Raw genomic sequence first — 25,297 nt, forward strand, 5'->3', positions numbered from 1 at the left:
TCCCCACACTAACCCAATGTAGCAGACGTAAAAGAAACACACAGACCGGACAAGTACGCGCGCAATGGATTATGGTCATTTGAGTTAACTACCATGTTTTCTGTACTAACCTATGTAGAACATTGGCCTGTTGGAAACTTCAACTCCCTACTACAACGCACAGTTCGGGCTTGATCTGATCTGCCCACTTAACATTTCTACATCTGCCTTCTTAACACTTCCACATTGGCCCACTTAACACTTTCACACCTGCATACTTAACACTTTCACACCTGCCTACTTAACACTTCCACATATGCCTACTTAACACTTATGCATCTTCTACTTAACACTTCTGCACCTGCCTACTTAACACTTACGCATCTGCCTACTTAACACTTACACATCTGCCTACTTAACACTTACACATCTGCCTACTTAACATTTACACATCTGCCTACTTAACACTTACAAATCTGTCTACTTAACACCTCCACATCTGTCTACTTAACATTTACACATCTGCCTACTTAACACTTTCACACCTGCCCACTTAACACTTACACATCTGCCTACTTAACACTTCTGCATCTGACTACTTAACACTTCTGCATCTGCATACTTAACACTCCCGCATCTGCCTACTTAACACTTCTGCATCTTTCTACTTAACACTTCTGCATCTGCCTACTTAACAGTTCCACATCTGTCTACTTAACACTTCTGCATCTGCCTACTTAACACTTCCACACCTGCCCACTTAACACTTCCGCATCTGCCTACTTAACACTTCTGCATCTTTCTACTTAACACTTCTGCATCTGCATACTTAACACTTCCACACCTTCCTACTTAACACTTCCGCATCTGCCTACTTAACACTTCTGCATCTGCCTACTTAACACTTCTGCATCCGCCTACTTAACACTTCCACACCTGCCCACTTAACACTTCCGCATCTGCCTACTTAACACTTCTGCATCTGCATACTTAACACTTCTGCATCTGCATACTTAACACTTCCACACCTTCCTACTTAACACTTCCGCATCTGCCTACTTAACACTTCCGCATCTTTCTACTTAACACTTCTGCATCTGCCTACTTAACACTTCCACATCTGTCTACTTAACACTTCCACACCTTCCTACTTAACACTTCCGCATCTGCCTACTTAACACCTCCACATCTGTCTACTTAACACTTACACATCTGTCTACTTAACACTTCCACACCTTCCTACTTAACACTTCCGCATCTGCCTACTTAACACTTCCGCATCTTTCTACTTAACACTTCTGCATCTGCCTACTTAACACTTCCACATCTGTCTACTTAACACTTCCACACCTTCCTACTTAACACTTCCGCATCTGCCTACTTAACACTTCCACATCTGTCTACTTAACACTTCCACACCTTCCTACTTAACACTTCCGCATCTGCCTACTTAACACTTCCGCATCTTTCTACTTAACACTTCTGCATCTGCCTACTTAACACTTCCACATCTGTCTACTTAACACTTCCACACCTTCCTACTTAACACTTCTGCATCTGCCTACTTAACACTTCTGCACCTGCCTACTTAACACTTCCGCACCTTCCTACTTAACACTTCCGCATCTTTCTACTTAACACTTCTGCATCTGCCTACTTAACACTTCCACATCTCTCTACTTAACACTTCCACACCTTCCTACTTAACACTTCCGCATCTGCCTACTTAACACTTCTGCATCTGCCTACTTAACACTTCCGCACCTGCCTACTTAACACTTCCGCACCTGCCTACTTAACACTTCCGCACCTGCCTACTTAACACTTCCACATCTGTCTACTTAACACTTCCACACCTTCCTACTTAACACTTCCGCATCTGTCTACTTAACACTTCTGCATCTGCCTACTTAACACTTCCGCACCTGCCTACTTAACACTTCCGCACCTGTCTACTTAACACCTCCACATCTGTCTACTTAACACTTACACATCTGCCTACTTAACACCTCCACATCTGTCTACTTAACATTTACACATCTGCCTACTTAACACTTACACATCTGCCTACTTAACACCTCCACATCTGTCTATTTAACACCTGTGCATCTGTGGTAAAGGTGACAGAGATAGAGCAGTGTTTGCCAGACCATGAGACATCCCGAAAATCGGTCTTCTCACAAAATCGTCTGTAGCGTCTGAACGGTTTGGCCTACAAAACCACTGTACAGATGAGACTCTCAGGAATACGTACACGTCGGTTGTTTTTCTCTAGCACACCCACAGGCATCACGAGACTCGTCGGAAAAATCAAATAGCAAATTGATCCTTGGTATGACCTTCTTAAAACAATTCCATATAGCTTAGTAGTACCCCCCCGGCTTAGACAGAGCTTAGACTCTTCTGGGTTAAAAGCCGAAAAACAACCACAATTTCAGTTAGTTGCTCAGCACTAGTAGGATACAAGGAGATACAATACTGTATGCATCACTACAGTGCCATACAAGCTACTAATCAACCACAGGTCTTCAGCCAATACTAAAACAGAATGAATGAATAGCAGCACAGTGCGTTCTCACATCCCATTCTAATACTCTATAGCAGAGAGACTCTTCATCCACATGAGAATCAAAGCTCAGCATCATATCCACATTGCTCATTAGTGTTACCAAGGCAGTGAATGAATACAGAAGGTTGAGCCGAGGACAGGCATGCATCACAACACAATAGAAATAAACACTTCTATTCTCCCTCTTTTCTCCCTCTATTCTCTCTCTTCTCCAATGCTCCCTATCACACTAGCACTTCAATGAGTCTGTTCCCCCATGTCTTGTTTCAATACAGCCAGTCCAACATGGCAGTTGTAGCTGTAGGCATGGTTGAATGACGACTCAAAACAGAATATGAAATGACATGAATGATAAAGTCTGGTAGAAGTACATGTGTTTCAATGTGCCTCGGGGAGCGATATAATGTAATGCAGTAAATTAAACCATGACTGAGAAAGCATTAGTGTGGTGGTGGTTACACAGGCTTAATGTGGTAGAGAGCCTTATAGCGACTGTACAAAGCCCTGGATTCAGGAGAACACTGTAGGGACACAGCGTTAAGGGGAGTAGAACATGTGTTCTCTTGGAGCATCCTAATAGGACAGTCTTGGTAGTACCTCCTTTTCAAAACGATTTTTTCTTCTACATTTTCTTCCATTTCATCCCTGTTGTCTGTGAACACAGATCAAGAGGCGATTCGGGTCGTACCATTGGGACGAACGGGGGGGTCCCAGGCTGCGTGTATTTGGTGCGGTCCGGTGGCGTTGACCCTGGGTGGGGGCTGTCCCTGTGGGGGGCTGGGTGAAGTGAGGAGGGGCAGGGGAGGGGTGGAGGTGCACCCTCCAGTAGTACAGGCCTGCAGGGTGAGGTTGTAGTGGGTGTAGGGGGAGAGGCCAGTGGCTGCAGCCTGGGTCTCTAGACCTGTATAGTGGACCCGCTCCCTACCAGTACCAGCCTCCACTGAGGTCAGCACAAACCTATAGGAACACACAGAGAGAGGGATCAGTTTAGTTTATTAGTCAATATGACTTGACCATGATAACTGACCAGCCAATGTTACTCCTTCAGTTAGGGACTCACAGACCATAAAATAACATCTAGTCTCATCTCAACTCAGCTGGTTGAGAATTCTTAAGAGCTGGTTTCCTGGACACAAACTAGGCTTAGTCCTAGACAAACAATCATGTTCAATGGATTCACTATTGAAAGTGCTTTTTAATACAATTCTCTCGCTCACTCTCTCTGATTCAATACCCCCCCCCCCACCCCTGTATTTCTATTTATTTCTCCACTGAGGTTAGATATGACACCTAGAGAGGGTTTAGAATACTGGGTCCATACCACAGGAGGTTGGTGACACCTTAATTGGGGAGGACAGGCTCGTGGTAATGACTGGAGAGGAATCAGTGGAACGTTATCAAATACATCAAATACATGGTTTCCAGGTGTTTGATGTCATTCCATTTGCTCCGTTCCGGACATTATTAAGAGCAGTTCTCCACTCAGCAGCCCACTGGTCCATACCTCTCTTGTGGACCTGATGTGTTCTGTGGTCGGGTCCAGTTGAGGTTGGCTGTGGTTTGTCCTGGTCTGCCCACCAGAGTCAGAAGGATATGGCCAGGGTCCGGTACGGCGGCCAGGGTCTGGTAACTGACTGGAACACTCATCGTCTGACCATTAACGTTAGCCGTTACTAGCTGGTAAGAATAGTCCATGAACGGACGCAAACCACTGTCCACATAAGTTACAGAGCCTAGGAGAGAGAAAATGCTTGAATGTGTGTGTGTGTGTGTGTGTGTGTGTGTGTGTGTGTGTGTGTGTGTGTGTGTGTGTGTGTGTGTGTGTGTGTGTGTGTGTGTGTGTGTGTGTGTGTGTGTGTGTGTGTGTGTGTGTGTGTGTGTGTACGTGTGTGTGTGTGTCACCAAACTCAGTAAGAGGGTATGCTGGTGACCTCCAGATGACCTCCAGAGAAGACCATGTCATTAAACATGCAGATGATTTTTTGAGATGGGCTGGAAATGAAAGACACAGCAGAGCTGGTACAAGTCTAAAAATGATAAGCCCCCAACATTTATTCTTATGAATAAACCAATCAGAGTCTACTCTCATCACGAAACATATAGTTATCTTGGCCATACGTTTAATGTTGCTGGCGAGTGGGGGGAACAAGTTGGGAGCTCGTCCGTGTGTATTCAACCAGGCTTGATATGATTGACGTTTCCCCTCTGCCTGTGGTCATGAAGCTGGAAGCTGTGAGAGAGGTGGCCCTAGCAAAGATTCAACATCTGCTTGCACATGTGCCTCTCCCACAGAAGGTTCTGGGGGAAATGAATAACACAACTGTTCAGGTGGTGAGAAAGTGGCAATGCTTAAACACACACCACACGTGACGTTATCTTCCTGAGCCAAAGAGAGGGGTGTTTAGGTGTCCCGAATATTGAGTGGATTTACACTGCTACCAGACTGACTCACCTGTTGAACATGCTCAACAGTGACGATGTGACAGTTAGGGAGTTATCCAGAGCCTCCTCCCTTCTGGACCTACGGAGCAGGAAGGTTCCACTGGCCAGGGACACTGAGGAAAACCTCCTGGGCTTCAGCAGGAAGGTTCCACTGGCCAGGGACACTGAGGACAACCTCCTGGGCTTCAAGAGGAAGGTTCCACTGGCCAGGGACACTGAGGACAACCTCCTGGGCTTCAGCAGGAAGGTTCCACTGGCCAGGGACACTGAGGACAACCTCCTGGGCTTCAAGAGAAAGGTTCCACTGGCCAGGGACACTGAGGACAACCTCCTGGGCTTCAAGAGGAAGGTTCCACTGGCCAGGGACACTGAGGAAAACCTCCTGGGCTTCAAGAGGAAGGTTCCACTGGCCAGGGACACTGAGGAAAACCTCCTGGGCTTCAAGAGGAAGGCCAATTGAAAATTGGACACTTGTGCTGTGTGCTTTGGAGTGTGGTCAGACTGGCCGGACCTCAGTGGCCTGTGCAACCGGACTGGAGTGGAGCTCAGGTGGACACGGACTGATATGCAAACTGAGTCAGTGACTGCCTCTGAAGCAGTCTCCGAGTTGGGCATCTCCGGCGCGGCCCACGCTTGGATTGCGTCCTACCTGACAGGTCGCTCCTACCAGGTGGCGTGGCGAGAATCTGTCTCCTCACCACGCGCTCTCACCACTGGTGTCCCCCAGGGCTCTGTTCTAGGCCCTCTCCTATTCTCGCTATACACCAAGTCACTTGGCTCTGTCATAACCTCACATGGTCTCTCCTATCACTGCTATGCAGACGACACACAATTAATCTTCTCCTTTCCCCCTTCTGATGACCAGGTGGCGAATCGCATCTCTGCATGTCTGGCAGACATATCAGTGTGGATGACGGATCACCACCTCAAGCTGAACCTCGGCAAGACGGAGCTGCTCTTCCTCCCGGGGAAGGACTGCCCGTTCCATGATCTCGCCATCACGGTTGACAACTCCATTGTGTCCTCCTCCCAGAGCGCTAAGAACCTTGGCGTGATCCTGGACAACACCCTGTCGTTCTCAACTAACATCAAGGCGGTGGCCCGTTCCTGTAGGTTCATGCTCTACAACATCCGCAGAGTACGACCCTGCCTCACACAGGAAGCGGCGCAGGTCCTAATCCAGGCACTTGTCATCTCCCGTCTGGATTACTGCAACTCGCTGTTGGCTGGGCTCCCTGCCTGTGCCATCAAACCCCTACAACTCATCCAGAACGCCGCAGCCTGTCTGGTGTTCAACCTTCCCAAGTTCTCTCACGTCACCCCGCTCCTCCGCTCTCTCCACTGGCTTCCAGTTGAAGCTCGCATCCGCTACAAGACCATGGTGCTTGCCTACGGAGCTGTGAGGGGAACGGCACCTCAGTACCTTCAGGCTCTGATCAGGCCCTACACCCAAACAAGGGCACTGCGTTCATCCACCTCTGGCCTGCTCGCCTCCCTACCACTGAGGAAGTACAGTTCCCGCTCAGCCCAGTCAAAACTGTTCGCTGCTCTGGCACCCCAATGGTGGAACAAACTCCCTCACGACGCCAGGACAGCGGAGTCAATCACCACCTTCCGGAGACACCTGAAACCCCACCTCTTCAAGGAATACCTAGGATAAAGCAATCCTTCTGCCCCCCCCCCCCCCCCCCCCTTAAAAGATTTAGATGCACTATTGTAAAGTGGCCGTTCCACTGGATGTCATTAGGTGAATGCACCAATTTGTAAGTCGCTCTGGATAAGAGCGTCTGCTAAATGACTTAAATGTAAATGTAAGCAGTTGTGGCAGATCGCTGTGTTGTTGTGGAGACTTCTGTCACCCATGATGGAACATCTCATCCTACATCCAGGACAACACTCCTCCATATCAGACGGATGCAGCTACTGCAACACTGGACTGGCCTGAGGCTGCAGGGGAAACTCACTGCTCTGGACTGTGATGTCCACTCTGTCTCCCAGCTACTGCAACACTGGACTGGCCTAAGGCTGCAGGGGAAACTCACTGCTCTGGACTGTGATGTCCACTCTGTCTCCCAGCTACTGCAACACTGGACTGGCCTGAGGCTGCAGGGGAAACTCACTGCTCTGGACTGTGATGTCCACTCTGTCTCCCAGCTACTGCAACACTGGACTTGCCTGAGGCTGCAGGGGAAACTCACTGCTCTGGACTGTGATGTCCACTCTGTCTCCCAGCTACTGCAACACTGGACTGGCCTGAGGCTGCAGGGGAAACTCACTGCTCTGGACTGTGATGTCCACTCTGTCTCCCAGCTACTGCAACACTGGACTGGCCTGAGGCTGCAGGGGAAACTCACTGCTCTGGACTGTGATGTCCACTCTGTCTCCCAGCTACTGCAACACTGGACTGGCCTGAGGCTGCAGGGGAAACTCACTGCTCTGGACTGTGATGTCCACTCTGTCTCCCAGCTACTGCAACACTGGACTGGCCTGAGGCTGCAGGGGAAACTCACTGCTCTCCCATTCCATGTACCAGAATTCTGCCATTGGCGAGGACCTTCTAACCTTTACTTTTAAGGCGAGGCTGCGAGTTATACCAACAACATATCATCTAGCACTCTGGTACCCTACAAACCATGAGCCATGTTGTGTTATACATGAGTCAGATGTAATGGAGTCCATTGCCCATGTTGTGAATGGCTGCTGTTCATAAGGATTGGTTCATTGCTAGACATGCCTTGTTGACCTGATAGCCAGCCAAGTGAGACAAGTGGTCTCACAAACAGTACACATGCATAAACATTCTTGTGTAAGGGGAAGCTGGTTTGACGTTGATGATGTGTTTTCCTGTTTGTCAAATACACCAGATATTGTTGTTGTGAGGGGAGGCCAGGGAGAGGTGCTCATTCTGGAAGTGGGCTGCTCATTGGACGGTTACATGGAGCAGGTCTTTGCTGAGAAGCTGTTTAAATACCAGCTCCTCGTGCCACGCTTGGACAGCCTCGGGTGGAGGTGCAAGCTGGTGGCTCTGATATTTGGCAGTCTCGGCCACATACACAGGCTTGCAGTGCGGTGCCTCCAGATTGAGGGCCTGACAAAAAGTAGGGCAAAGCAATTGGCTGGATACTGCTCTGTTTCAGCTGTCGTAGGCACCCTAGCTGTTTGGAGAAGGGGGTGCTTTATGTACCCTTGAGTGCCATGCGTACAGGGACCTTTGAAATGCTTGATCCTTTTTTTGTAAATTTGATTGGTGGATTCAAATAAAGTATACAAAATGTGTGTGTGTGTTTGCGTTCATGTGAATGTGAATGTGTGTGTGTGCGTGTGTATTTGCGTGCATGTGAATGTGTGTGTACTTACTGAATGGGTAGTGTCTCTGTGTAGTGTGTATATCTAGGCCGTCCCTGAGCAGTGTGTAGTTGAGAGTGTGTGTGTTGGGCGCGTCAGGGGGCCTCCAGGTCAGGCGGATGGAGGTAGAGGTCAGGACTAACCCTACTGGACTGGGCTGCTGGATAGGAGCTGGGGGGAGAAGGGGAGGGGAGAGACAGAGAGCAAGGGAGGCAGGGTAGGGGAGAGAAGAAGAGCGAGAGAGGGATGTGGGAAATGGGGTGGGAGGGGACAAGAGAAAGAGGGGGAAGATACAATAACATTATTAACCGCTGTGCTTGTCTTATGCAGCACAATAGACACAATAACAGGCTTGCGGGGGATGTGTGTGTGTGTGTGTGCGGGGGTAATTTCCATTTCCGTCTTAGCATACTGAGGAGATCCCAGAGAGCCAGTGTCCCTCTGTGAGTTAAAATACTGTTTGTTTGTGTGTGTGTGTGTGTGTGTGTGTGTGTGTGTGTGTGTGTGTGTGTGTGTGTGTGTGTGTGTGTGTGTGTGTGTGTGTGTGTGTGTGTGTGTGTGTGTGTGCGTGTGTGTGCGTGCGTGTGTGCGTGTGTGTGCGTGAGGGGTATTTTCCATTTGATCCATGGGGAGCGTCTTAGCATACTGAGAATGCCCCAGAGAACCAGTGTCCCTCTGTGAGTTTAATACTGTATGTGTGCGTGTGTTTGTTCCATGTCAAGTTAGTGTCTGTGTGTCTAACTCAAAACAGCCCCCAGGCAGGGAAAGCACAGGAGGAGGAAATCACCCCCCACTAACACACACATCACACACATACTGTATGCACACACAATGACACACAGAATCCACACACAATAAATATAATATTACTTATAACCTATAAGACATAAAAGCATTGTCTTAACTCTTCCATTCTGAAAAAACGATAGATTAATCAATGACTGTGCCTCTGCGGCCAGTCATCCAGTACCTTTACTGCAGCCCAGGTGGTTGTCTGAGTCCAGGTGACTGGCTCCAGGGACACAGCGGTCACACCTGTCCCCCGTCACCAAGGCCTTACACTGACATCTCCCTGTCTCTGGGTGGCATGACCCATTCACCCCTCCAACGGAGTTACACACACATGCCTGGCACCTGGAAAAAGAGAATACAGAGAACATTGGTTTCACGTCACAAGCTCATAACGGAAATGGATTTCAAACCAGTCAGAATTACATACAAACATTTGTCAATTACTTTTACAAAACCTTCCATCTAACGTGCGTGTGTGTGTGTGTGTGTGTGTGTGTGTGTGTGTGTGTGTGTGTGTGTGTGTGTGTGTGTGTGTGTGTGTGTGTGTGTGTGTGTGTGTGTGTGTGGGGGGGGGGGTTCCAACTTCTCCAACCTATCTCCTGATTCTGCCTCCTCAACCCTCCTCTCCTCCCTTTCTGCATCCTTTGACTCTCTATGTCCCTTATCCTCCAGGCCGGCTCGGTCCTCCCCTCCCGCTCCGTGGCTCGACGACTCATTGCGAGCTCACAGAACAGGGCTCCGGGCAGCCGAGCGGAAATGGAGGAAAACTCGCCTCCCTGCGGACCTGGCATCCTTTCACTCCCTCCTCTCTACATTTTCCTCTTCTGTCTCTGCTGCTAAAGCCACTTTCTACCACTCTAAATTCCAAGCATCTGCCTCTAACCCTAGGAAGCTCTTTGCCACCTTCTCCTCCCTCCTGAATCCTCCTCCCCCTCCCCCCCCCTCCTCCTCCCTCTCTGCAGACGACTTCGTCAACCATTTTGAAAAGAAGGTCGACGACATCCGATCCTCGTTTGCTAAGTCAAACGACACCGCTGGTTCTGCTCACACTGCCCTACCCTGTGCTCTGACCTCTTTCTCCCCTCTCTCTCCAGATGAAATCTCGCGTCTTGTGACGGCCGGCCGCCCAACAACCTGCCCGCTTGACCCTATCCCCTCCTCTCTTCTCCAGACCATTTCCGGAGACCTTCTCCCTTACCTCACCTCGCTCATCAACACATCCCTGACCGCTGGCTACGTCCCTTCCGTCTTCAAGAGAGCGAGAGTTGCACCCCTTCTGAAAAAACCTACACTCGATCCCTCCGATGTCAACAACTACAGACCAGTATACCTTCTTTCGTTTCTCTCCAAAACTCTTGAACGTGCCGTCCTTGGCCAGCTCTCCTGCTATCTCTCTCAGAATGACCTTCTTGATCCAAATCAGTCAGGTTTCAAGACTAGTCATTCAACTGAGACTGCTCTTCTCTGTATCACGGAGGCGCTCCGCACTGCTAAAGCTAACTCTCTCTCCTCTGCTCTCATCCTTCTAGACCTATCGGCTGCCTTCGACACTGTGAACCATCAGATCCTCCTCTCCACCCTCTCCGAGTTGGGCCCACGCTTGGATTGCGTCCTACCTGACAGGTCGCTCCTACCAGGTGGCGTGGCGAGAATCTGTCTCCTCACCACGCGCTCTCACCACTGGTGTCCCCCAGGGCTCTGTTCTAGGCCCTCTCCTATTCTCGCTATACACCAAGTCACTTGGCTCTGTCATAACCTCACATGGTCTCTCCTATCATTGCTATGCAGACGACACACAATTAATCTTCTCCTTTCCCCCTTCTGATGACCAGGTGGCGAATCGCATCTCTGCATGTCTGGCAGACATATCAGTGTGGATGACGGATCACCACCTCAAGCTGAACCTCGGCAAGACGGAGCTGCTCTTCCTCCCGGGGAAGGACTGCCCGTTCCATGATCTCGCCATCACGGTTGACAACTCCATTGTGTCCTCCTCCCAGAGCGCTAAGAACCTTGGCGTGATCCTGGACAACACCCTGTCGTTCTCAACTAACATCAAGGCGGTGGCCCGTTCCTGTAGGTTCATGCTCTACAACATCCGCAGAGTACGACCCTGCCTCACACAGGAAGCGGCGCAGGTCCTAATCCAGGCACTTGTCATCTCCCGTCTGGATTACTGCAACTCGCTGTTGGCTGGGCTCCCTGCCTGTGCCATTAAACCCCTACAACTCATCCAGAACGCCGCAGCCCGTCTGGTGTTCAACCTTCCCAAGTTCTCTCACGTCACCCCGCTCCTCCGCTCTCTCCACTGGCTTCCAGTTGAAGCTCGCATCCGCTACAAGACCATGGTGCTTGCCTACGGAGCTGTGAGGGGAACGGCACCTCAGTACCTCCAGGCTCTGATCAGGCCCTACACCCAAACAAGGGCACTGCGTTCATCCACCTCTGGCCTGCTCGCCTCCCTACCACTGAGGAAGTACAGTTCCCGCTCAGCCCAGTCAAAACTGTTCGCTGCTCTGGCCCCCCAATGGTGGAACAAACTCCCTCACGACGCCAGGACAGCGGAGTCAATCACCACCTTCCGGAGACACCTGAAACCCCACCTCTTTAAGGAATACCTAGGATAGGATAAAGTAATCCTTCTGACCCCCCCCCCACCTTAAAAGATTTAGATGCACTGTTGTAAAGTGGATGTTCCACTGGATGTCATAAGGTGAATGCACCAATTTGTAAGTCGCTCTGGATAAGAGCGTCTGCTAAATGACTTAAATGTAAATGTAAATGTGTGTGTGTGCTCAGTCCAAGCTCTTCTCTGTCCCAATAGTGGAACGATCTTCCCCCAGAAGCTAGGACAGCAGAGTCCCTCCCCATCTTCCCTCTGAAGCTTGGACAGCAGAGTCCCTCCCCATCTTCCCCCTGAAGCTAGGACAGCAGTGTCCCCCCCCATCTTCCCTTTGAAGCTAGGACAGCAGAGTCCCTCCCCATCTTCCCCCTGAAGCTAGGACAGCAGAGTCTCTCCCCATCTTCCCCCTGAAGCTTGGACAGCAGAGTCCCTCCCCATCTTCCCCCTGAAGCTAGGACAGCAGAGTCCCCCCCCATCTTCCCCTTGAAGCTAGGACAGCAGAGTCCCTCCCCATCTTCCCCCTGAAGCTAGGACAGCAGAGTCTCTCCCCATCTTCCTCTTGAAGCTAGGACAGCAGAGTCCCTCCCCATCTTCCCCTTGAAACTAGGACAGCAGAGTCCCTCCCCATCTTCCCCTTGAAGCTAGGACAGCAGAGTCCCTCCCCATCTTCCCCTTGAAGCTAGGACAGCAGAGTCCCTCCCCATCTTCCCCTTGAAGCTAGGACAGCAGAGTCCCTCCCCATCTTCCCCTTGAAACTAGGACAGCAGAGTCCCTCCCCATCTTCCCGAAAACATCTGAAACCCTACCTCATCAAATGGTATTTTAAATAACCCCACCCAGCAAAATAAATAAATAAAAAGAGAACTACCACTAACACTTGTGCAAGCCAGTCAAGTTCTGGCTTGATCCACACTGATCTCAACAAACCATTTCTGTATGGAGCTTGCTTTGGGCACGGGGGCATTGTCATGCTGAAACAGGAAAGGGCCTTCCCTAAACTGTTACCACAAAGTTGGAAGCACAGAATTGTATGCTGTAGCGTTAAGATTTCCCTCACTGGAACTAAGGGGCCCGAACCATGAAAAACAGCCCAGGTCATTATTCCTCCTCCACCAAACTTTACAGTTGGCACTATTCAGTCGGGCAGGTAGCGTTCTCCTGGCATCCGCCAAACCCAGATTCGTCCGTCGGACTGCCAGATGGTGAAGTGTGATTCATCACTCCAGAGAACGCATTTCAACTTGTATTTATTTAAAAATATATATATATATATTTCACCTTTATTTAACCAGGTAAGCTAGTTGAGAACAAGTTCTCATTTACAACTGTGACCTGGACAAGATAAAGCAAAGCAGTGCGACAGAAACAACAACACAGAGTTACACATGGAACAAACAAGCGTACATTCAATAACACAATAGAAAAAAAAGAAAGTCTATATACAGTGTGTGCAAATGGCATGAGGAGGTAGGCAATAAATAGGCCATAGTAGCAAAGTAATTACAATTTAGCAGATTAACACTGGAGTGATAGATGAGCAGATGATGATGAGCAGATGATGGTGTGTAAGTAGCGATACTGGTGTGCAAAAGAGCAGCAAAGAAAATAAAAACGATATGGGGATGAGGTAGGTAGATTGGGTGGGCTATTTACAGATGGACTATGTACAGCTGCAGCGATCGGATAGCTGCTCAGATAGCTGATGTTTAAAGATAGTGAGGGAAATGTAAGTCTCCAGCTTCAGCGATTTTTGCAATTCTTTCCAGTCACTTGCAGCAGAGAACTGGAAGGAAAGGCGGCCAAGGTGGGTGTTGGCTTTGGGGATGACCAGTGAGATATACCTGCTGGAGCGTGTGCTACGGGTGGGTGTTGTTATCGTGACCAGTGAGCTGAGATAAGGCGGAGCTTTACCTAGCATAGACTTATAGATGACCTGGAGCCAGTGGGTCTGGCGACGAATATGTAGCGAGGGCCAGCCGACTAGAGCATACAGGTCGCAGTGGTGGGTGGTATAAGGCGCTTTGGTAACAAAACGGATGGCACTGTGATAGACTGCATCCAATTTGCTGAGTAGAGCATTGGAAGCTATTTTGTAGATGACATCGCCGAAGTCGAGGATCGGTAGGATAGTCAGTTTTACTGGGGTATGTTTGGCGGTGTGAGTGAAGGAGGCATTGTTGCAAGATAGAAAGCCGGTTCTAGATTTTATTTTGGATTGGAGATGTTTAATATGAGTCTGGAAGGAGAGTTTACAGTCTAGCCAGACACCTAGGTATTTGTAGTTGTCCACATATTCTAGGTCAGAACCGTTACAGAGTAGTGATGCTAGTCGGGCGGGAAGGTGCGGGCAGCGAACGGTTGAAAAGCATGCATTTGGTTTTACTAGCATTTAAGAGCAGTTGGAGGCCACGGAAGGAGTGTTGTATGGCATTGAAGCTCGTTTGGAGGTTAGTTAACATAGTGTCCAAAGAAGGGCCAGATGTATACAGAATGGTGTCATCTGCGTAGAGGTGGATCAGGGAATCACCCGCAGCAAGAGCGACATCGTTGATATATACAGAGAAAAGAGTTGGCCCGAGAATTGAACCCTGTGGCACCCCCATAGAGACTGCCAGAGGTCCGGACAACAGGCCCTCCAATTTGGCAAACTGAACTCTGTCAGCGAAGTAGTTGGTGAACCAGGCGAGGCAGTCATTTGAGAAACCAAGGCTATTGAGTCTGCCGATAAGAATACGGTTTTTGATAGAGTCGAAAGCCTTAGCCAGGTCGATGAAGACGGCTGCACAGTACTGTCTTTTATCGATGGCGGTTATGATATCATTTAGTACCTTGAGCGTGGCTGAGGTGCACCCATGACAAGCTCGGAAACCGGATTGCACAGCAGAGAAGGTACGGTGGGATTCGAAATGGTCTGTGATCTGTTTATTAACTTGGCTTTCAAAGACTTTAGAAAGACAGGGCAGGATGGATATAGGTCTATAACAGTTTGGGTCTAGAGTGTCACCTCCTTTGAAGAGGGGGATGACCGCGGCAGCTATCCAATCTTTAGGGATCTCGGACGATACGAAAGAGAGGTTCAACAGACTGGTAATAGGGGTTGCAAAAATGGCGGCAGATCATTTTAGAAAGAGAGGGTCCAGATTGTCTAGCCCAGCTGATTTGTATGGGTCAAGGTTTTGCAGCTCTTTCAGAACATCTGCGAAATTGTTTGGGTGAAGGAGAAGCTGGGGAGGCTCGGGCAAGTAGCTGCGGGGGTACGGAGCTGTTGGCCGGGGTTGGGGTAGCCAGGAGGAAAGCATGGCCAGCCGTAGAGAAATGCTTACTGAAATTTTTGATTATCATGGATTTATCGGTGGTGACCGTGCTACCTAGCCTCAGTACAGTGGGCAGCTGGGAGGAGGTGCTCTTGTTCTCCATGGACTTTACAGTGTCCCAAAACTTTTTGGAGTTAGAGCTACAGGATGCAAATTTATGTTTGAAAAAGCTAGCCTTTGCTTTCCTGACTGACTGTGTGTATTGGTTCCTGACTTCCCTGAACAGTTGCATATCGCGGGGACTATTCGATGCTAGTGCAGTCCACCACAGGATGTTTTGTGCTGGTCAAGGGCAGTCAGGTCTGGAGTGAACCAAGGGCTATATCTGTTCTTAGTTCTACATTTTTTGAAAGGGGCATGCTTATTTAAGATAGTGAGGAAATTACTTTTAACCTTTTCTCAATAGGAGGTGCTGTTGGCACTTTGTAATAATTTTGTTCCCAAATTAAACTGCCTCGTAGTCAATTCTTGCTCGTACAATATGCAAATGATTATTACTATTGGATAGAAAACACTCTCTAGTTTCTAAAACCGTTTGAATTATATCTGTGAGTAAAACAGAACTGGAGTTGGAGCAATTTTCCTATGAGGATGTGAGAATGCTGAAATCTGCAGGCTGTTCTGAGATCCGTTTATTAATTTGCCTGTCTTCTATTGGTTTCGATGCACTGCATACGCCTTCCCCTGGATGTCAGCGAATAGTGAGAATTGAAATGGTGTTGCTAGGCAGATCTGAGAGCTTATAAATGGGCTGGCAACGTGGGGTCCTTCCTTTCTTCTCTTCGCCATGACACAAAAAGGACCTCTGGATGTCGTTCTAGAAAGCTCCCGTTATAGCCCTTAGATATATCCGGCTCTATTTTTATTCGATATAGGTGTTAAAGACATCATAATGTTGTTATTTTAAACCGAGTTATATCAGTTTATATCAGTATATTGCGATTTTCGGATATTTATTAGTGCTGCGTTATAGTGAGTTGGACACGTCTTTGCCACATGGCTAATGTTTACTGCTAATTCCAACGTTGAAGGCGACAATCTACAACCGAGCAACGATTCTTTTGGAAAAAGGACAACTTGCCCAAGATTCTGATGGGAGCTCATCAAAAAGTAAGAACTATTTATAATGTTAATTCGTTGTTCTGTTGAAAAATGTTAAACTCATATTCCGCCATTAATTTCGGTGCGGTCTCGCTTTAACGCACGCTGTATGTCGTAGTAACGTTAATTTTAAAAATCTAACACAGCGATTGCATTAAGAACTAATGTATCTTTCATTTGCTGTCCAACCTGTATTTTTTTGTCAAGTTTAGGATTAGTTACTGATTAGATTAGGTGCCTCTCCCAAGATTTCTCCCGACATATTGTTGGCAGCTTGGCTACTTTTCTCATTGTATAACCACGATTTGTGCCGCTAAATATGCACATTTTCGAACAAACTCTATATGTATTGTGTAATATGATGTTATAGGACTGTCATCTGAAGAAGTTTGAGAAGGTTAGTGAAAAAATGAATATCTTTTGCTGGTTTATTCGTTATCGCTATTGTTGGCCTGAATCAATGCTGTTGTGTGGTTGGCTATTGTAGTAAGCTAATATAATGCTATATTGTGTTTTCGCTGTAAAACACTTAAAAAAATCTGAAATATTGTCTGGATTCACAAGATCTTTGTCTTTCATTTGCTGTACGCTGTGTATTTTTCAGAAATGTTTTATGATAAGTATTTAGGTAATACACGATGGTCTCTGTAGTTATTCTAGTTGCTTTGGTGAGAGTTGTGATGGTGGCTGCAATGGTAAACTATGATTTATATCTGAAATATGCACATTTTTCTAACAAAACATATTCTATACAATAAATATGTTATCAGACTGTCATCTGATGAAGTTGTTTCTTGGTTAGTGGTTATTTATATCTTTATTTGGTCAAAATTGTGATAGCTACCTATGCAGGAAAAAAATGGTGGGAAAAAAAGTTGTGTCTTTTGCTATCGTGGTTAGCTAATAGATTTACATATTGTGTCTTCCCTGTAAAACATTTTAAACATCAGAAATGATGGCTGGATTCACAAGATGTGTATCTTTCATCTGGTGTCTTGGACTTGTGATTTAATGATATTTAGATTGATATTTATTTAGCTTTTTTACTGATGGGGGTGCTCCCGGATCCGGGATTGTGATGAAGTAGAAGTTTTAAAGAACAACCAGGCATCCTCGACAGACGGGATGAGGTCAATACCCTTCCAGGATACCCGGGCCAGGTCGATTAGAAAGGCCTGCTCGCAAAAGTGTTTTAGGGAGCGTTTGACAGTGATGAGGGGTGGTCGTTTGACCGCGGACCCATAGCGGATGCAGGCAATGAGGCAGTGATCGCTGAGATCCTGATTGAAAACAGCAGAGGTGTATTTGGAGGGCAAGTTGGTCAGGATAATATCTATGAGGGTGTCCATGTTTACGGATTTAGGGTTGTACCTGGTGGTTTCCTTGATAATTTGTGTGAGATTGATGGCATCTAGCTTAGATTGTAGGACTGCTGGGATCTTAAGCATATCCCAGTTTAGAACACCTAACAGAACAAACTCTGAAGATAGATGAGGGGCAATCAATTCACATATGGTGTCCAGGGCACAGCTGGGAGCTGAGGGGGGTCTATAACAGCTCAACTGCTCAAGAGTCCAAGCTTTACACCACTCCAGCCGACGCTTCGCATTGTGCATGGTGATCTTAGGCTTGTGTGCGGCTGCGGGGCCAAGGAAACCCATTTCATGGAGTTTCCGATGAACAGTTATTGTGCTGACGTTGCTTCCAGAGGCAGTTTGGAACTCAGTAGTGAGTGTTGCAACTGAGGATAGATGATTTTTTACTTGCTACGTGCTTCAGCACTCGGCGGTCCTGTTCTGTGAACTTGTGTGACCTACCACTTCACGGTTGAGCCGTTGTTGCTCCGAGGCGTTTCCACTTCACAATAACAGCACTTACAGTTGACCGGGGCAGTTCTAGCAGGGCAGAAATTTGTGACAAACTGACATGTTGGAAAGGAAACATCCTATGACGGTGCCACGTTGAAAATCACTGAACTCTTCAGTAAGCCCATTCTACTGCCAATGTTTGTCTATGGAGATTGCATGGCTGTGTGCTCAATTTTAACCTGTCAGCAACGGGAGTGGATAGTGGGGTGGCAGGTAGCCTAGTGGTTAGAGCGTTGGACTAGTAAACGAAAGGTTGCAAGATTGAATCCCAAAGCTGACAATGTAAAAATCTGTTGTTCTGCCCATGAACAAGGCAGTTAACCCACTGTTCCTAGGCCTTCATTGAAAATAAGAATGTGTTCCTAACTGACTTGCCTAGTTAAATAAAGGAAAATAAAAATAGCTGAATCCACAAATTTGAAGTTGTGTCCACATATTATTGTGTTTTAAGATAAATGAACTACTGTAAGTCGTTGTGGATAAGAGCATCTGCTAAATGACTTGTGTGTGTGATGGAGAGAGGTGGTATTGGGTCTTCACCTTAACATCCCTCTTACCTTTTTCATGCTCGCCTATTCACAGACCAGTGACAGTATGGGGAGGGGTCCCATGGGTGTTAAGGCGACGTGTGTGTGTGTGTGTGTGTGTGTGTGTGTGTGTGTGTGTGTGTGTGTGTGTGTGTGTATGAAAGGGGTGTGTGTGTGTAGAGGGGGGGTTCAGGGGATTAGGTCACACCAGTGGTGGAACCCCACTGAGACCTGGCACTGGGTGATCACCAGGCCAAATGTCTGACACCCTTAAACACACGCACACACACTATGACACCCTCCTTCTCGCGGCGTGAAAAGCCACAGCCCCTTAATGAACAGCAAATTTGTCCTGTCAACTGCAGGGAGCTTTGGGGGTTCCACCACCCCACACACACAACACACACGGCTCTTCCACTCGCCTCTGCGACTCGACCTTCACTCCTCTCCCAAGGAGAGAGAAAACACCCAACATCACACCAACTCTCCCTTTTTTTCATCAGTCTTAAATGAATCCCATGTTTGTGAGATTGTGTGTGTGTGAATATTCTAACCTCCTGCTATGATTAGATTAGAGTTTAATATGGGGTTGTAAAGGGTTGCAGATGTAATTACATGGTACAGTGAAATTCTTAAGCTCCGAGTTCCAACAATACAATACAATATAATAAAATAGATAATAATACAAATATAAATAATAATATACACATATTTAACAACTGTGACAATGATGTCCATTGGGGTGGGGGCAGGGTAAATGTCTGTTGAGGTGAGGGGGGGTGTCACAATACAGAGGCGGATGCAAGATGCAAGCAACGATGGTTTATTTGAACAATAGTTTACAGTATCCACAGGACAGACAGAATATACTCAGACAGAATCCAACCCAGGGCCAAGGGCACATCCTCTGATGATAGCGTGCTGAGAAATCCAAGGGAGTGAGTCCGGCTGGGTAGGAAGGAGCACAGCAGATAATCCCCACAAGGGCTGAGAGAGAATGAGCACTGACACACGACACAACCTCAGGGAAGAAACAACGATCTGACAATAAGAAACACAGGTTACAGAACATATAAAGGGGAAGATAATTAATCCCAGCTGGCGCAGACAATCAGGCCAAGATTGGGAACCACGCCCACACAAACACAGGAGAGAGAGAGAGAGAGAGAGCGAGAGAGAGAGCGAGAGCGAGAGCGAGAGCGAGAGAGAGAGAGAGAGAAAAGAGAGAGTGAGGCAGTGGATTCATGAACCGTGACAATACCCCCCCCCTAGGAACGCCTCTTGGCGTTCCCAGACAAATTTACCTGTCGATTGAAATCATCGATAAGGGAGTGATCCAGAATGTCCCTAGCGGGTACCCAACTTCTCTCCTCCGGACCGTAACCCTCCCAGTCTACCAGGTACTGGAATCCGCGTCCCCTCCTTCTCGAGTTCAAAATCCGATTGACAGAAAAGGTGGTCTCCCCATCAACAAGGCGTGGCGGCGGGGGAACCGGGACCGGCGGGTTAATGCGTGCCTGAAACACCGGTTTTATCTTGGACACATGGAAGGTAGGATGAATTCTCCTATACGCCGGAGGAAGCTTGAGCCGGACCGCCACCGGACTAATGATCCTGGTGACCCTGAACGGCCCGATAAATTTGGGGGCAAGCTTGTTAGAAACGGATCGGAGTGGAATGTTCTTCGTGGAAAGCCACACTCTTTGTCCAACAACGTATACCGGAGGCTTCGACCGGTGGCGATCGGCCTTAGCCTTGGTGCGCGCCCCCACCCGGAGGAGAGTCTCACGGGCTCTGCTCCATACGTGACGGCACCTCTGGATGAAAGCGTGAGCGGAGGGAACAGTGACCTCGGACTCTGTACTGGGAAAGATAGGTGGCTGGTAACCTAAACTACACTCAAACGGAGAGAGACCCGTGGCTGCCACTGGCAACGAATTGTGAGCGTACTCAACCATAGAGAGTTGTTGACTCCAGGAAGAGGGGTTCTTAGAAACCAAACATCGCAACACTCTCTCCAAATCTTGGTTGGCCCTCTCTGTTTGACCGTTGCTCTGGGGATGAAACCCTGAAGAAAGACTGACACTTGCTCCCAGTAACCTACAAAACTCCTGCCAAAACTTGGACACAAATTGGGGCCCACGGTCAGAAACTACGTCCATCGGCAGGCCATGTAGGCGAAAGACATGATCCACGACCGTTACCGCTGTTTCCTTGGCAGATGGTAATTTAGGCAAGGGAATAAAATGAGCCGCCTTCGAGAACCGGTCCACCACAGTCAAAACAACCGTCTTGCCCTGGGAGGGCGGGAGACCGGTAACAAAATCTAGCGCGATGTGGGACCAGGGTCTCGAAGGGACCGACAGCGGTTGGAGTAACCCATCTGGGGGTCGATTAGAACTCTTCCCAGTGGCACAAACCGAGCAAGCCAAGACAAAACTGTGAATGTCACGAGCCATCAGCGGCCACCAAAAGCGTTGCTTCACTAAAAAGCTAGTACGGCTGACTCCTGGATGACACGCTACGTTGGAGCAATGCCCCCATCGAATAACATCGGACCGACACCCCTCCGGCACAAACAACCGATTAGGTGGACAACCGGGCGGAGGCGTTACCCCTTCTAAGGCCGTTCTGACCCTCGATTCAACCTCCCATATAAGTGTGGAGACCACTAGGGTCCTGGGTAGGATGCACTCGGGAGTGGATGGGCGTTCGGAATGGTCAAAAATACGAGAAAGGGAATCGGGTTTGACATTCTTGGAACCCGGGCGATACGAGAGAGAGAAGTCAAAACGTCCGAAAAAGAGTGCCCACCGCGCCTGCCTGGAGTTGAGTCTCTTGGCTGTTCTGATATATTCCAAATTCTTGTGATCGGTCCAAACTATAAAAGGTACCCCCGAACCCTCTAACCAATGGCGCCACTCCTCCAAGGCTAACTTTACTGCCAACAACTCTCTGTTGCCAATGTCGTAGTTGCGTTCCGCAGGTGATAACCGATGGGAAAGGAACGCGCAAGGGTGCATCTTGTTGTCAGATGCGGCACGTTGGGAAAGTACCGCACCTACCCCCACCTCTGAAGCGTCCACCTCCACCACGAACTGACGCGAGGGATCGGGAGCTATGAGGATGGGGGCCGAAACAAAGCGGCTCTTGAGTTTGACGAATGCAGCCTCGGCTGTATCGGTCCACCTGAACGTCACTCTGGGGGAGGTTAAGGCGGTAAGGGAAGCGACTATCTGGCTAAAGTTGCGAACAAAACGCCGGTAGAAATTGGCGAATCCCAGAAACCTCTGTAGGGCCTTACGGGAATCTGGGCTTGGCCACTCCACCACAGCCTTAATCTTGTCAGGATCCATGCGAATACCTTCAGTCGAGACGATGTAACCTAGGAATGGAACGGATTGTGCATGAAAAATGCATTTCTCCGCCTTGACAAAAAGTCCATTCTCCAACAACCTCTGGAGCACTCGTCTGACGTGCTGAACGTGTTCCTGGAGAGAAGAAGAAAAAATCAGTATGTCATCCAGGTAAACATATATGAACTGATCAATCATATCTCTCAGCACGTCATTGACGAGTGCCTGGAAAACCGCTGGGGAGTTGGATAGCCCAAAAGGCATGACCAAATATTCAAAGTGCCCTCTGGGGGTGTTAAACGCGGTCTTCCATTCGTCCCCCCTCCTTATGCGAACCAAATGATATGCATTACGTAAATCCAACTTAGTGAACACGGATGCTCCCTGTAACCTTTCAAAGGCTGAGGACATCAACGGTAAGGGATAGGTATTCTTCACTGTGATGTTATTCAACCCACGGTAATCAATGCAAGGACGCAGAGATCCGTCCTTCTTCCCCACAAAGAAGAATCCCGCCCCCGCTGGAGAAGAGGAAGGACGAATGAATCCAGATGCCAGAGAATCAGAGATGTATCTCTCCATAGCCTCCCTCTCAGGAACAGAGAGTGAATATAACTTGCCTTTAGGCGGAGACTCACCTGGCAATAATTCTATTGCACAGTCATAGGGACGATGCGGAGGAAGAGAAGCAGCACGGGACTTACTGAACACCTCCTTCAGGTCGAGGTATTCAACGGGCACGTTAGACAAATCCACTGCCTCCTCTAGAAACACAGAATCAGACACAGATGAACAAGCAGACACTAAACAGGACTCAAGACACTTGTTACTCCACATGGATATAGAGTTATGACCCCAGTCAACTCTGGGGTTGTGTTGGGTGAGCCAGGGTGGCCGAGAACTAATGGTGCAAGGGGTGAGTCCATGAGTAGAAATGATAGTGTCTCAGTGTGATTGCCAGAAGTGATGAGTGTGATAGGTTCAGTGGTGTGAGATATGTTGGGGAGTTCTTGACCATTGAGAGCGTTGACGGATATCTTGTGCGTGAGTGAGGTGATAGGAATCTGGAGCTTGTGAGCGAGCTTGAAGTCCATGAAATTACCCTCTGCTCCTGAGTCCAGTAAAGCTTGGGTGTCGTGCGTGTGGGTGGCCCATCTTAGTCTTACCAGGAGGAGAGTAGATGATGAGGTCTTCTCTGTGGTGACACCACCCGATAGTAGCCTCATACTTACTACCGGGCCTGATCTTTTACCGGGCAGGAGTGGATAAAGTGGCCCGCTCTACCACAGTAGAGACAGAGTCCTTGTGATCTCCGCCTCTCCCTCTCCTCCCGGGAGAGGCGAGCTCTCCCCAGCTGCCTGGGTTCGTGAGCGGAGGCTGAACTGACCGTGTTCCCGCCGCTGGTATGCCAGCCCTCCGTGTCGTTATACGGTCTGTTAGGGCATGCTCGGCGGCCAATACGACTCAGACGAGCATCGACCCTCAAGGCTAGTTCCACTAGTCCATTTAAACTCCTGGGAAGGTCCAGAACATAGATCTCCTTCTGGATCCGGTCCCCCAGCCCATGCAGGAACATGTCCCACTGCGCCTCCTCGTTCCACTGACACTCTGCGGCCAGAGTGCGGAATTGGATGAAGTATTCCGATACTGAACGGTCTCCTTGGCGAAGGTCAGCGAGTAGTCTGGCCGCCTCCCTACCCGCCACGGCCCGATCGAAGACCCTTCTCATCTCCTCGGATAGTGTCTGGAAGGAGGTGCAGCATGGGTCCTGGTTCGCCCACACCGCCGTTCCCCAAAGAGCTGCTTTGCCTGATAGCAGTGTGAGTACGAATGCTACCTTAGACTGTTCACGGTTGAAGGTCCGTGGCTGCAACGAAAAATGCATTGAACATCTCGTAAGAAAAGCTCTACAATAGTCCGGATCACCTGAATAACCCTCTGGTGTCGGTAGTCGTGGCTCTAGCTGAGAATCCAGCTCTGGCGGGGCATGTGGAACTGCTGGTGTAGGTGTCGCAGCGAGACCCTTCAGATGTTGTAATTGTTGGGTCAGCTGGGATACCTGCGTTGCCATGGCTTGTACTGCCCGACCTGTGCTGGAGATGTTCTCCTCTTGTTGGTCCATTCTCGTGATACTGCGGGAAATGAATTCGGTCAGACTCGTTGAACTCGCTGCATCCATGATATGGTCAGATCGTTCTGTCACAATACAGAGGCGGATGCAAGATGCAAGCAACGATGGTTTAATGAACAATAGTTTACAGTATCCACAGGACAGACAGAATATACTCAGACAGAATCCAACCCAGGGCCAAGGGCACATCCTCTGATGATAGCGTGCTGAGAAATCCAAGGGAGTGAGTCCGGCTGGGTAGGAAGGAGCACAGCAGATAATCCCCACAAGGGCTGAGAGAGAATGAGCACTGACACACGACACAACCTCAGGGAAGAAACAACGATCTGACAACAAGAAACACAGGTTACAGAACATATAAAGGGGAAGATAATTAATCCCAGCTGGCGCAGACAATCAGGCCAAGATTGGGAACCACGCCCACACAAACACAGGAGAGAGAGAGAGAGAGAGAGCGAGAGCGAGAGCGAGAGCGAGAGCGAGAGAGAGAGCGAGAGAGAGAGAGAGAGAGAAAAGAGAGAGTGAGGCAGTGGATTCATGAACCGTGACAGGGGGATGTCCATAGGAGGAGTAGGAAGCAGGGGAGGCTGCTGAGGGGAGGACGGCTCTTAATAATGGCTGGAACAGAGTAAATGGAATGGCATAAAACCATGTGTTTGATGTATTTGATACCATTCCACTGATTCCGCTTCAGTCAATACCACAGCCTGTCGTCCCCAATTAAGGTGCCACCAACCTCCTGTGATAGGAATGGAGGGGGTGATTGAAGCGGGGACAACAGGGCATAGCTCGGGTCCCTGATGATCTTCTTGGCCTTCCTGCGACACCTGGTGTTGTAGGTGTCCTGGAAGGCAGGCAGTATGCGCTCAATGATGCTCCTGTAGAACACTGTGAGGGCCATTTGGGAACGGACACATTTCTACAGCATCCTGAGGTTGAAGAGTTGCTGACGTGCCTTCCTCACCACAGTGTCTGTGTGGTTTGACCTTCAGATTCTCTGAGTTGTACTTTAAACTTTTAACCAACCTCCAGCGGCGGCCACGTAGTTCCTCCTGAAATCCACAATCAGCTCCTTTGTTTTGCTGACTTTGAGGGAGATGTTGTTTACCTGGCACCAGGCCATCAGGGTGCCTACCTTCTCCCTGTACGCCATCTTGTCGTTGTTGGTGATCAGGACTACTACTGTCGTGTCGTCAGCGAGCTTGATGATGGAGTTGGAACTGTGTGAGGCCATGCAGTAGTAGGTATAC

General features: G+C 48.7%; 1 protein-coding gene across 1 annotated transcript in view; it reads right to left on the reverse strand.

Moving 5' to 3' along the window:
- The window catches only part of ush2a (Usher syndrome 2A (autosomal recessive, mild)), a 504,211-nt gene that overhangs the window by 352,044 nt on the left and 126,870 nt on the right, over positions 1–25,297 (reverse strand). The window contains exons 17-20 of the mRNA XM_055862864.1: positions 9,306–9,469; positions 8,348–8,506; positions 4,053–4,281; positions 3,237–3,505 (exon numbers count right to left, since the gene is read on the reverse strand). Of these exons, the coding sequence (XP_055718839.1) occupies positions 3,237–3,505; positions 4,053–4,281; positions 8,348–8,506; positions 9,306–9,469 (821 nt within the window). The remainder of the gene's footprint in view (positions 1–3,236; positions 3,506–4,052; positions 4,282–8,347; positions 8,507–9,305; positions 9,470–25,297) is intronic.

The sequence above is a fragment of the Salvelinus fontinalis genome, chromosome 15 (assembly GCF_029448725.1).
Source record: "Salvelinus fontinalis isolate EN_2023a chromosome 15, ASM2944872v1, whole genome shotgun sequence".
NCBI classification, from domain to species: domain Eukaryota; kingdom Metazoa; phylum Chordata; class Actinopteri; order Salmoniformes; family Salmonidae; genus Salvelinus; species Salvelinus fontinalis.